General features: G+C 38.4%; 1 protein-coding gene across 1 annotated transcript; it reads right to left on the reverse strand.

The window, feature by feature from the left end:
• Positions 1 to 2,637: 2,637 nt before the first annotated feature.
• LOC121390110 (tetratricopeptide repeat protein 36-like) lies at positions 2,638 to 14,036 on the reverse strand. The gene is made up of 4 exons (XM_041521839.1): positions 13,892 to 14,036; positions 10,437 to 10,622; positions 9,674 to 9,775; positions 2,638 to 3,395 (listed from the first exon to the last, which is right to left on the reverse strand). Exons 1-4 carry the CDS (start codon positions 14,034 to 14,036, stop codon positions 3,241 to 3,243), a joined length of 588 nt encoding a protein of 195 aa, XP_041377773.1. The 3' UTR covers positions 2,638 to 3,240.
• Between the last annotated feature and the right edge of the window lie 452 nt (positions 14,037 to 14,488).

The following is a 14,488-nucleotide window of genomic DNA, read 5'->3' on the forward strand; positions in this document are numbered from 1 at the left end:
TTTTAGTTTTTCGATAACAATGCAAAACTTGTATGTTTGTTTATGAATTGGAGTTTAGAAACGCTTTTTGAATGTGACAGAATGTAGCTAGCGTCTTATAAAGAATGACGTCATGTATCTTGTATGGCGTCATATAGCAAAAGCCTTGCTAGGTTGACGATACTTGATTTGCATACACAAAAATGGAATAAATAATGATTTTCCGACTGTTCCTGTAGGATTGCAGGATAAAAGAAATAACTGGTTACTGTCTTAAGATATCGGCTTTTTCCTGCTCAGGACGAATGGCGAATGCAGCGAGGCTTAGCCAGTTATTCCCTATATCCAGTCAATATAACAACTATATTTAGTGTTTTTCTAATGTAAACAATCACCTGCATGCATACCAATCACACATACCTACACAAAAACCCAGTTCTGGTGAAATAATGGTGAAAGATGGTCAGTTATTTTCTTTAATCATTGCCAGTTTTAATATAATCTTATTTAATAGTTGTGCAATATAATGGGTGGATCCACATATTTGTAATAACATTTGGTGCAATGTTTATCGTAGACTTGCGTCGTTTGAAAAATACACCAGGTTGAGTCGAGTTAGCATTGTTGATTGTACTCTGTAATTGTATAAGTTCTCAACTCTTAGCAATAAATTGCTTCTGTGTATTATGTACATGTAGCTCACACTGCAGTTCTGTTGTCTGTAACATAGCAGATATTTCGACATTTGATGGAGAAAGAGAAAACCTGTATATTATATATGTACTTTCCCATAAACAGGATAGGTCATACTGTGGCCTTTTATTTGCCAGTGGTAGGGCACTGGTTGGGAGGGGGATAATCTCAAGTCATTTAGGTGAATCAAAGAATGCTTATACCACTAAGCTACATCCCACCCTGCCGAGACGTGGTTACATACCACCGTTTTAACTAGTCAGCATTAACAGTCCTGTTTAATCGATTATATTTTGTTCAGATCAACACCAATTTAACTGTTAATTAAGTCAGTTAATGTGGAAAGGGGCTAAGTCCCATGATTATCAATCAATAACAGTTGATTTATTCTAGAAGTGAATTCAGGTGATTCAGAAAGATCCTGTGTCATCAGAATATCAAGTAATGGATGACTGAAATTATAATTGAGTAAACGTTTATTTAAAAAAAAGATGTTGCATGAAGCTTGAGAATACATGATAAAGAGATTACCCTCATATTTCAGTAACATCAATGTCAGTATTATCTACACTATATCATATATTAAGAATACAGGCCGTTTTCTTAATATACGATACTAATGATGTAGAAACATCTAGTAATACTCTAAATATCCACTTTTTGCTTTATCTTTTGATCAGTAAAAAGAGAGAAAACATATTACCACCACATTGGTTACTCCTACCAATAAAACAGCATGGAATCTTTTATATGCATTTTCCCCATAGACAAGACGGTGAATATCACAGCCTTTGATGTATCAGTCATGGCGCACTGGTTGAAATGGGCAAAGAAACCAAAAGTCCACTGAGGGTTATTGATCCTATGATCTACAGCACCTCGGGCACTCTACCTCTGAACTACATTAACCATTTTTCGCTACAGATGTGGATAGCTTCATCTGATGGAAAAATAAGACCACAAGATTCCCTTATTCCTTGGTCCTTCAAAGCTTGGAAACCCATGTAAAAGAGTTCTAAAGATCCCAGGTTAGACTGAGGAGGATCTCTCAGAAGCCGAGGTGCTAGACATCAAGAGTTCAACCCACAGGGAACATTTTGTTTTCAAAATTTTGATTAGCAGTACTTTTTAGTCGATTGAAAATTGATTAGCAACTGGTTTAATGTTTTAAAATTGTGTAGTGATCTCCAAAACTTGCGTAGTGAATAGCGATATGATTCTGGACAAAATGTTCCCTGCCCCATGGCGAGGCATCCACCTAGTCCAGCCTAAGCTATGGGCAACAAAGAACAGATTGTGTAAATCATGACCATCTGTGTAGCACACTCTAAACTCAAATGAATGTCATTGACCATAGTAAATGGGTATATATTATAAGAAATTATTTCTTTTCAATTAGCCATCACCAATAAAGGTACTACTACTATCCTAAGTCTGTAGCCATTTAAAAAACGTTTTTGGCCAATGGAATACTTTCAACATCATTAAAATTAAATTTGCTTGAATGGTCTTTCTTAGAATATGAATATTTCTACAAACAATACATTTCTGGACATTGTAATGTTTTGTAGTAACTCCATATAAATTTTTTGCCCCTAAATAATCTTGTACGTACAAATTTATTATTTCTTCAAACCAAATAAAATTTGAAATAATAGGACCAAGTGTATTTATCTATATAATGTTTTAAAAAACAGGAAATTGTAGGATGTGTTTGTGTTAATTTTGTTGGGGGAACAAGCTGAACATTCAGGATAGTCCCATTAAAGCTGTAATTCAAAATCACCCTTACCCTTTCCCAATTTTTGGTGACAGCGTGTCAAAAACAGCAAGGATAAAAATCTTAGCCCTTGGAACACCCATATACTTGCTCTCTACATATCAACCAAACATGGCCATACAGTTGTCAATCATTGCTGGATATAAAATTATCACCAATGTTAAACCACTAACAAACACTGAATGTTTACATTTTAACTTTTATTCAATAAATTCATACCTTCAACTTAGCTGCCAATTGAATGTAGACTATAATCCTAATACATCAAACAATAACCTATACCAGTCACAAAAAAACTAAAGGTTCAGGTGCATTAATGCATTGCACTCAATAACATGTTTATATTTAATTAAATGTGTAAAGAATTCCACGGAAATAAATGGTTCGCCTTCCATAATAATTTTTAATACACTGTGAACAGCTATAGGTGCAACTACAAACCAAGTTTTTTTGACAGAGAACTTCAACACAAAAGTTGACGTCATTGTCACCACTGCCATCAGAAAAGTAATATCTATATTTCGTCTATTTTAGACGGAAAAAGTGACAAATACATTGATAACACACTTCAGTTCGGTTTTCTTCAGGTTAGAGTTAATAATAATGACATTATTTATCTTAGAAGGAAAGATTTCAACAGGAAACCCCCATATGTATTATTACAATCTTTGCCAGTATTCAATCCCATAGCCACTGTTTATTAGATGTGAGTGGATATATTGCCCACTTTAATACTATTTATTCATTAATCAGTTCAGTGAATGTGTGTGTTTTTCTATCTGTATTGTTTACATCTCTCCTCTCTGGATCTTGTGCATCACTTCTGCCAGCATCTGGTTACACAGAGCAGCATACGGGTTCATCAACATCACCTGATGTTTGGCGAACTCGTTACCCAGCTTAGCAGCTATCTTGAAGTCTTCCAGTGCATGTTCATCATCACCTAGCAAAACAAACCCAAAGAATTCCATGAAATTAAATGTCTTGCTTACCATAAACTTATCTGTATTCATAAATGTTGATGTATGATTTAAAAAAAAAAAAAAAAAAAGTATTGGCAAAAAAAAAAAAAAATTATGAACCAAATTTAGATGATTTAGGACTTTTAGGACTAGATGGTTTGTATGAAATGGAGCTAAACGGAAAAATGTAACATTGCAGCTACATGCAAAAATTAATGCTGTTACTGCCGCCACTGATAACCAAAACCTATATTTTGATTCCCATTTTTTCCAATTCTTAATTAGGGCCTGTGTGACATGTTTCCACTGGAAAGCAAAGGATCTGAATACTTGGGAGATATATCACAGAGGGTCTGTGGTTTGAATCCCCTCAGATGAGAGGGTGGGACGTAGCCCAGTGGTAAAAATCGCTCGCTCGATGCGTGGTCGGTCTGGAATCGATCCCCGTCAGTGGGCCCATTAGGCTATTTCTCGTTCCAGCCAGTGCACCATGACTGGTATATCAAAGGCCATGGTATGTGCTATCCTGTCTGTGAGATGGTGCATATAAAAGATCCTGTGCTGATCGAAAACAGTAGCCCATGAAGTGGCAACAGCAGGTTTCCTCTCTCAATATCTGTGGTTCTTAACCATATGTCTGATGCCATATAACCATAAATAAAATGTGTTGAGTGCGTTGTTAAATAAAACATTTCCTGTTCCTGTTCCCCTCAGATGAGGTTTATTTATATCTTATTGGAGCCAATGTCGAGACTTCTAACACTACCTGTGGCCTAAAGTTTTAAATGTATATTATTATTATTATTTTTTAAAATCTGCAGTCGTAGCTTCAATTGGTGAGGGAGGATGTAGTAGTGTTGGCCAGTCGTAGCTTCACTTGGTGAGGGAGGATGTAGTAGTGTTGGCCAGTCTTGCTTCACTTGGTGAGGGAGGATGTAGTAGTGTTGGCCAGTCGTAGCTTCACTTGGTGAGGGAGGATGTAGTAGTGTTGGCCAGTCTTGCTTCACTTGGTGAGGGAGGATGTAGTGGTGTTGGCCAGTCTTGCTTCACTTGGTGAGGGAGGATGTAGTAGTGTTGGTCAGTCATAGCTTCACTTGGTGAGGGAGGATGTAGTAGTGTTGGCCAGTCTTGCTTCACTTGGTGAGGGAGGATGTAGTAGTGTTGGCCAGTCTTGCTTCACTTGATGAGGGAGGATGTAGTAGTGTTGGCCAGTCTTGCTTCACTTGGTGAGGGAGGATGTAGTAGTGTTGGTCAGTCATAGCTTCACTTGGTGAGGGAGAATGTAGTAGTGTTGGCCAGTCTTGCTTCACTTGGTGAGGGAGGATGTAGTAGTGTTGGCCAGTCTTGCTTCACTTGGTGAGGGAGGATGTAATAGTGTTGGCCAGTCTTGCTTCACTTGGTGAGGGAGGATGTAGTAGTGTTGGTCAGTCGTAGCTTCACTTGGTGAGGGAGGATGTAGTGGTGTTGTCCAGTCGTAGCTTCACTTGGTGAGGAAGGATGTAGTAGTTTTGTCCAGTACAGCTTCACTTGGTGAGGGAGAATGTAGTAGTTTTGGCCAGTCATAGCTTCACTTAGTGCGGGAGGATGTAGTAGTGTTGGTCAGTCGTAGCTTCACTTGGTGAGGGAGGATGTAGTAGTGTTGGCCAGTCTTGCTTCGCTTGGTGAGGGAGGATGTAGTAGTGTTGGCCAGTCTTGCTTCACTTGGTGAGGGAGGATGTAGTAGTGTTGGTCAGTCGTAGCTTCACTTGGTGAGGGAGGATGTAGTGGTGTTGGCCAGTATAGCTTCACTTGGTGAGGGAGGATGTAGTAGTGTTGGCCAGTCGTAGCTTCACTTGGTGAGGGAGGATGTAGTAGTGTTGGCCAGTCTTGCTTCACTTGGTGAGGGAGGATGTAGTAGTGTTGGTCAGTCGTAGCTTCACTTGGTGAGGGAGGATGTAGTGGTGTTGGCCAGTATAGCTTCACTTGGTGAGGGAGGATGTAGTAGTGTTGGCCAGTCGTAGCTTCACTTGGTGAGGAAGGATGTAGTAGTTTTGTCCAGTACAGCTTCACTTGGTGAGGGAGAATGTAGTAGTTTTGGCCAGTCATAGCTTCACTTAGTGCAGGAGGATGTAGTAGTGTTGGCCAGTCAGTCATAGCTTCACTTGGTGAGGGAGGATGTGGTAGTGTTGGCAAATATATATGCAAATATTTTCGCTGCTAAAATAATTCGCGATAGGGCTATCATTTTATATTTTCACGACTGTGTCCCCCGATAATAAAATCAAAATTACCCATATTTCATTTGCCAAACTCTTTTCAATGAGGGAGGATGTAGTAGTGTTGGCCAGTCTTGCTTCACTTGGTGAGGGATGATGTAGTAGTGTTGTCCAGTACAGCTTCACTTGGTGAGGGAGGATGTAGTAGTGTTGGCCAGTACAGCTTCACTTAGTGAGAAAGGATGTAGTAGTTTTAGCCAGTCTTGCTTCACTTGGTGAGGGAGGATGTAGTAGTGTTGGCAGTATAGCTTCACTTGGTGAGGGAGGATGTAGTAAGTGTTGGACAGTATAGCTTCACTAGGTAAGGAAGGATGTGGTAGTGTTGGCAAATATATATGCAAATATTTTCGCGGCTAAAATAATTCGCGATAGGGCTATCATTTTATATTTTCACGACTGTGTCCCCCGATAATAAAATCAAAATTACCCATATTTCATTTGCCAAACTCTTTTCAATGAGGGAGGATGTAGTAGTGTTGGCCAGTCTTGCTTCACTTGGTGAGGGAGGATGTAGTAGTGTTGTCCAGTACAGCTTCACTTGGTGAGGGAGGATGTAGTAGTGTTGGCCAGTACAGCTTCACTTAGTGAGAAAGGATGTAGTAGTTTTAGCCAGTCTTGCTTCACTTGGTGAGGGAGGATGTAGTAGTGTTGGCCAGTATAGCTTCACTTGGTGAGGGAGGATGTAGTAAGTGTTGGACAGTATAGCTTCACTTGGTAAGGAAGGATGTGGTAGTGTTGGCCAGTATACCGTATATGCAAATATTTTCGCGGCTAAAATAATTCGCGATAGGGCTATCATTTTATATTTTCGCGACTGTGTCCCCCGATAATAAAACCAAAATTACCCATATTTCATTTGCCAAACTCTTTTCAATGACGATTTTACGCACACACTTGGACATGTTCACCATGCTGTCAGCGAGACGTCAATGTTGTATATATGTCTGATAAAGACTATTGTCATGTTATCGATGGAACATGCACACGATACAGAACACTGAAAAATGCAAATATCATAAGAAATAACTTTTCATTATTGGTGGTACCTACAAATTTCCATTCAAGGTTACAAAGAAAACAAACAAAACTGAGATTACGTAACAACAGACTTGCACCCAAATGTGTGTCATTTCGATCAAATCCACGTGACCATGCAGGTTTACAGAATCGCGTGACCTTGCAGACCTCTGACTGCTTGATTCTGATATGGGTTGGGCGTGTAGAGATAAGACTATATATTATAAGGTAAATAATATTATACCAAATCGGAAATAAGTTCGAGCGTAATTAAATTCGCGGTGCTATCAACGTGTTCGTGATTTTCGCTGTATATTTTATTTGCGAACATATTTGCGTATACAGTAGCTTCACTTGATGAGGGAGGATATAGTAGTGTTGGCCAGTCGTAGCTTCACTTGTTGAGGGAGGATATAGTAGTGTTGGTCAGTCGTAGCTTCACTTAGTGAGGGAGGATGTAGTAGTGTTGGCCAGTCGCACTTGGTGAGGGAGGATGTAGTATTGTTGGTCAGTACAGCTTCACTTGGTGAGGGAGGATGTGGTAGTGTTGGCCAGTCGTAGATTCACTTGGTGAGGGAGGATGTAGTAGTGTTGGCCAGTCGTAGCTTCACTTGGTGAGGGAGGATGTAGTAGTGTTGGCCAGTACAGCTTCACTTGGTGAGGAAGGATGTAGTAGTGTTGGCCAGTATAGTTTCACTTGGTGAGGAAGGATGTAGTAGTGTTGGCCAGTTGTAGCTTCACTTGGTGAGGAAGGATGTGGTAGTGTTGGCCAGTCGTAGCTTCACTTGGTGAAAAAGGATGTGGTAGTGTTGGCCAGTATAACTTCACTTGGTGAGGAAGGATGTGGTAATGTTGGCCAGTACAGCTTCACTTGGTGAAGGAGGATGTAGTAGTGTTGGTCAGTGTAAACTGCTCCTACAGGTAGCTGCTAGTGGCAATCCACCTTAGAGTTGGTAAAGAGCTGGACTCTCATACTCTATGCTTTGAATTTTCTCAGTGGATGTTGATATATGTTACATACTGATAAAGACAGTTTATTTGGAGTCTTCTCCCTATATGTATAAACTGAAAATCACTGAAATGCATCACTAAAGTCTGTATATATCAATGATGCAAGATGACCATTAACATAGAAATTCATTAATTTGATAGGTATCAATAGAGAGATTTCAGTCCTACGCAGTGACTACTATGGGACATCACAGTTTTCTGCATTAATGGTACACAAACATTGGTCTGTGATTCGAGTAGTTACTGGTACAAGAATTCCTTCAAAATCTGATTTTTTTTTCAAAGATATCTTTTACTATTAATTTTATACTATTTAATGCAAAAAAAATCCCACATATCTCAGTTATTAACACAGTTGGGGTCAGATGTACATGTCAGACAAAAATACAAATTACAATCAATGTATGTAATGAATAGGCCACTATCAGGGTCAAACACTGCAATACACCATCATCTGTGGAAAAAGTCGGCTCTTCAGGGGCAACCGATGTCACATGGTAAGCAGTGCATACATGTAGCTGCACTTTGCAAAATGATTAGATTTTAAAAGAAAGTGGTCAACAGTTATGATTATTGCTGCCATTTACCATTCATTTTACAGCAGATTTCATTTCAACTTATCTTTCGTGCTTATACAGACCTGTCAACCTTAAGTCAAGAGAAAGTGTGTTGAAAAAGCAGGAGATTTTGTAAAAAAGCAGGAGATTTTTTAAATTAACACAATTTAACCCAAAATCGCAAGATTTAAAAAAAAAATATATTACAATAAGTTATATGAACACTACATAATGTCATATATACTTGTTAACCTTAGATCTTGGCATTTATATATAAAAAAAAATATATATATATATATATATATATTAATTTTTTTTAAAGTTTAAATATTATTATGATTTAATACATATTTAAAAAGAAAAATACTCTTTTATCCAAAAATGTTAAGAACATGAACAAGAAATTTAAACATTTGTTAGTAACTTTATGGTATTACACTTATAGCAGCTACAGGTTACGCGATCGGGATTTCATTTTACATTTTCGCGATTGTATCCCCCAATAATAAAATCAAAATTACCCATATTTCATTTGCCAAACTCTTTTCAATGACGATTTCACGCACATGCTGTCTGCGAGATGTGAATGTTGTATGTATGTCTGATAAGACATGTTATTGGTGAAACACACACATGCGATACAGAGAATTGAAAAACGCAAATATCATAAGAAATAACTTTTCATTATTGATGGTACCCAAAAACTTCCATTCAAGATTACAAAGAAAACAAACAAAACTGAAGTTACGTAACAACAGACTTATGCACAACTTTGTGTCACTTCGATCAAATCCACGTGACCAGGCAGGTTTACAGAATCACGTGACCTTGCGGACCTCTGACTGCTTGATTCTGATATGGGTTGGGCGTGTAGAGATAAGACTATATATTATAAGGTAAATAATATTATACCAAATCGGAAATAAGTTCGCTCATAATTAAATTTGCGGTGCTATCAACGTGTTCGCGATTTTCGCGATATATTTTATTCGCGAACATATTTGCGTATACGGTAAGTTATTTTGGCAAAACGGGGTCGATTTTTTTTTTATGCTTACAAAATTGTCATTTAACAGGAGAAATTGTCTCCCGCGCAGGTGGTGGGAGATTTGATCAAATACCAGGAGACTCCCGCGGAATCCGGGAGGGTTGACAGGTCTGCTTATATCCCATTAAAGTTTAAGCATGCGGTTTTGGGCACACACAGCTATCTGGGCTGTCTGTCCAGGACGGTAGGTTAGTTTTCAGTTATTAGTGAGAGAGAAGAAGGCGTAGTGATCATACACCTACTCACTGAGTCGTTAAAATTTGCTCTGGGTGGGAGCCGGTACTGGGCTGTGAACCCTGTACCTACCAGCCATATGTCTGATAGCTTAACCATGACACCACCGAGGCCGGTTTACAGGAGATGTTTCTCACCTTCCAGTCGGCGAATTATCCCCCTTTGTGTGTGAGCCTGACACGCTGCTCGTCCGTGGCCTGCACTTAGCTCGATAGCCTTGTCCAAGTCCTCGTTAGCTCCTGTAGTAACACAATCAATTTATACAAAGTGTAACAACTAGTAGTTTAGGCATACACCTCAACTATCTGGGCTAAATCGAGGACACAAGTTAATAATTAGTAGTCAATGAGAGTCCATACATCAGCCTCCCCCACACCAAGCTGTTCATAAACACATCACCTACTAGTTTACAACGACACAAGTCCAACAGCTAGTGTTGGGAATTGTTTGGAATTTCATTATCGATCAGTACCAACTATCAACTTTTTATTACACAATCAGTTACAATTAATTATATGGACATAGGTAGAATTAGAATTATAAGGATCATGCACCTACTGTCATATTCACCAGGATCTAGACCCTGCAAATGGCTAATTTTACCTTAAATAACTCTTTAATATCTTCTCTTTTTTTAATGTAGACATGAAACCAAAAACCAACAGAGATATATTTACATCAATCCCATCAAGGAACAATCACAGTGAACATTTTCCCACACAATCAATTGGAATGAATGGATGTTCAACGACACCCTAGCACAAATATAACAATTGGCTATTGGGTGTCAAACAAGGTTTTTTTCATGATCGATCATCACATCGGTAGAGCCAAACTGGTCCATTTTCGATTATAATTGATCATTTGAAGATCACTACTAACGGCTGTAACAACACTTACCATGAACATCGCCTTTCAGTCTGAGTGCCTGGGCCCTGTTGTTGTAAGCAGAGGCCCAGTCAGGTGCTACAGAAATGGCCTCATTAAATAGGTCAAGGGCAGCCTGGATGTCCCCACTCTCAGCAGCCGTAACACCATGTATTTCAATTGCTTTAGCATGTTTATGTGCTTCGGTTTCTTCAGCATCTAAAATCAATAAATGTGAAGTCTAAATGTACTTGTAATACATATGTTACAGGATATACAAAGTTCTACTACTGATAATACCGATTTTATAAATTTGGCTAAATGTACAGTATCAATATCCAAAATGGAAAAGGAAAAAACCCCACATTATTCATGATTTGTGCTTACATGAATGGACAGAAATAAAGTGATTCTGTCAGGAGAGGAAAGAAAAGCTGGGAGACCATAGGTGAGAAAAAAGAAGAAAAAAACACCCCAAAAACGAGTGTCAAATAGTTAAATGGGTACATCTTGATATCATATAACAAAAATAATGTTACCAAAAATGGTCACAGTGCACACATATACTGAACAAAAAAAGAAACTTTCGATTTGTACATATAGTATTTGTTGTGTTAAAGAATTCATTGTGTAATGAAATTATATAGGTAGTATTAGCCTTGAGCTGTATTATCAGGATTCATGAATTTTATCGATTATTTTTGCACTGTTAATCGTCGACAACGTGAAATTCAATTTGCATGTGCATGCATGGTTCGACATGTCCCGTGTAGTATTCGGTCAATTTGTTTTACTTGTCTTACTGACACTGTTTGTAAACAAATTTAATGTTTTTTACATTGTAGCATTTTTAGTATGCCAAGAATACCCAATAATTTACGCGAACGGCGATTGGCATGCTTGATGCTGGCATGTCGACAGAAGATGTTGCAAAGCATGTTGGGAGTTCTAGTCGAGCGATACGCAATCTCTTCGCGTAAGATTTCGAACGACAGGAAGCACCAACGACTTGCCACGTCGTGGACGTACCGCGTGGTCAAGACCGCTATATCACTGCCACTGCTGCTAACACACCTGGGCTTCATAATAACCGAATCAGTGGGCAAACTGTTTGTAATCGTCTGCGGGAGAACGGTTTACATGCACGACGTCCTTACGTCGGATGCGTTTTAATGCAACGTCATCGTCTAAATCGTCTTAATTGGGCACGTGTACACACTCGTTGGATACGGCGACACTGGAATACCGTTCTTTTTTTCGGATGAATCCAGATTTTCTTTACAACGTGGTGTTGGCAGGGTGCGCGTCTACCGTAGGAGAAATGAACGCTATGCTGACTGTTGTGTTCTTGAACGAGATCGTTTCGGGGGTGGGGGTGGGGGTTGTGTCATGGTCTGGGCAGCCACTGCCCATGGTTATCGTTCACCACTAGTCGTCATTGATGGCAGTTTAAATGCTCAACATTACCGCGATGACATTCTCGCTCATCACGTCATTCCTCTGTTCCATAACAACGCCAACATCTCGATTTTTCAGCATGATAATGCCACCTCTCATACAGCTAGAGACACTGTAAATTTTCTTAGGACAAATAACATTGATTTCATTGATGACTGGCCCGCTAAAAGTCCTGATCTCAACCACATCGAGCATGTCTGGGATAGTCTGGACAGACGATTGAGGCGTCGTCCCAACCCACCTGCTAACGTCAACGAACTTCGCCAAGCGCTCATTCAGGAATGGAACAATATTCCACAGGCAGAAATCAACACTTTTGTCAATTCTATGCGCTTGCGATGCACTGCAGTGGTCAATTCAAGAGGTGGTCATACCCGTTATTAAGTGGGTTTTTTTTTCTTTAACCCCTACCACACGTGGTCAAAATTTCACCCAGTTTCTGTTAACCTATGGCCATGATTTTTGCACCAAACGATGCATCATGGAACACTCTTTAAATGCATATATAACAATTATTCCCTCAGTTTGTTTTCATCAAGTTATGTTCAAGCAAAGTTAGCGGAAGTTTCTTATTTTGTTCAGTATATATATACACACATACTATATAGTTAACCAGAGTACACACCACTAATACATACAACACTACAGGAAGAAACCCACCAGCACCTGCATACTTAACTAGAACATTCAGCCATTCTGTGTTTTCACTATATAGAAATATATCTCTAGTGGAAGGGAGCATCATAACCGTATAAAAGTCTGTCTAGCTCTTGAAAGGCAGAGTACTTTGGATAAGTACTGTATTTCCTCTAATTTCAAAATGGTCGCAGACCCGGCGCTTATTGGGAGACCAGTGCTTGGTGGAGACACAAACTTTATTTTTTCACACCAATTTTAGAAATTAAAGCTAAAAATTACAAACTTACAATTTTATTTATTTTTAAATTTTAATTTCGAACTATAACAAAACAATGATCAAATTAATATTATTTGTCCCATAAAGTGCCTAAATTATGCCAGGGAGTAATCAGTTTTCGGCTGTCTTACCCTGCATTTATTAAGAGGTCCAGCATTTATTTTGTTGCAAGTGTAACAGACCTGGGCCACGTTCCACGAAAGAATTGTAGCCAAAGTTAATTGTAGTGACTTAAGGCGAGTTTTACAACTGGCACCGTAAACTTTACAGCTGTTCAACAAAGCAATCTGACAGTAGTCGTAAGTGCCTTGTTAATGATTAAAATCTTCTTTGCAAAAAAGTGCAAATTAGTTAAATAATAAATTGGTTACCATTTTTCAGAACAACTTAGATGTATTCATTGGTATCGGACATCCATGAAGTACTTTTGTCACTTTACATGAGAGTTATCTCCCATATTTTCGTGTGACGACCGAGTTTCATAAAAGGTATTTGGTATATATCAGATCCATTTTCACATAAAAAGTTAGAATCCTTCTTAGAAAATAATCAAATCATCATCTATCTGCCACTTGACATAGATCTACGTATGTTAATAGTTTACAGCTGCCTCGTACCTATTGTAAATTTTCACTGTAATTTACGACAACAGCAAGCTACGCTAAACAAAATTACGGTTGTGATGGTAGGTATTTACAGCGGTAGTAGTGCTAAGATTGCTTCGTGGAACGGGGCCTTGGCGCTTATTTGAGGCCCAGCTCTTATTAGAGGAAATACCATATATGATGTGCTGTAATTTGAGGTTGACAACAGTCACTTTTTGCACCCTTGTTTTGGCTTTGTAACCTTAATAACCTCAATTCACAAATTAGGCACAGCATACATGAAAAGTGGATATATGACAATCTGCAGTTTGAATCCCTTCAGGGTTGCATTCCACCATTAATTATCCATGCAATTCAATAACATTTCTATGACAGAATATATTCTGTGAAAATACAACATCGTGACGTTTCTCCGTTGACAACTATCATGCAAATAATCACTGAAAGGTTGACCATGAAAATTCTGCTCTAATACAAGAAAAATGAATAATAATTATTAATCGAATAACCAGCAGTTTCTCCTAACTCGGCCGCATCCTCGTCAACCAAGTCTCCATATGGTAAATTGGGATTAAACAGACGATTTAAAACAGCTTTGTCGTGTTGTGATATTGATGAATGTCCTTCGAGTTTAGCTTGCTTTGGTTCGGACATTTTGGGAGTATATTAAACGTAGGCGGAATAGGATTTATCCAAATATGGATTTCTTCATATTAGTAAATATCTTCTTTGTATTTATATTATTACAAATAATAATACTACAGAATAATTTCGCTGTTTACTGATATAATCATTTTGTAATATATTAACAATATTATATCTATATTATTAGGCCCTATGTAAACAAATCCCAATTCGTTTTGTTGTGATCCAACTACATTGACGCCAGCGGAATAGTTGTGTTGTTTTGATTTTTAAAAATAACGAAAACTATGTACAGAAAACAAAAAAAGAAAGACTTTCGACCGTTCCCCAAAAATAGAGGTTAAATAGTAAGACAGCACCTATATGACAAAATCTGTGTTGACAAGAACATCTCAACAGGTTTCTACGGTTTAATCTGTGTTGTGAGACCAAAGTACCGTGACGTAACGGAAATAGAAAGA

Source organism: Gigantopelta aegis, chromosome 15, assembly GCF_016097555.1.
Source record: "Gigantopelta aegis isolate Gae_Host chromosome 15, Gae_host_genome, whole genome shotgun sequence".
Classification (NCBI taxonomy): domain Eukaryota; kingdom Metazoa; phylum Mollusca; class Gastropoda; order Neomphalida; family Peltospiridae; genus Gigantopelta; species Gigantopelta aegis.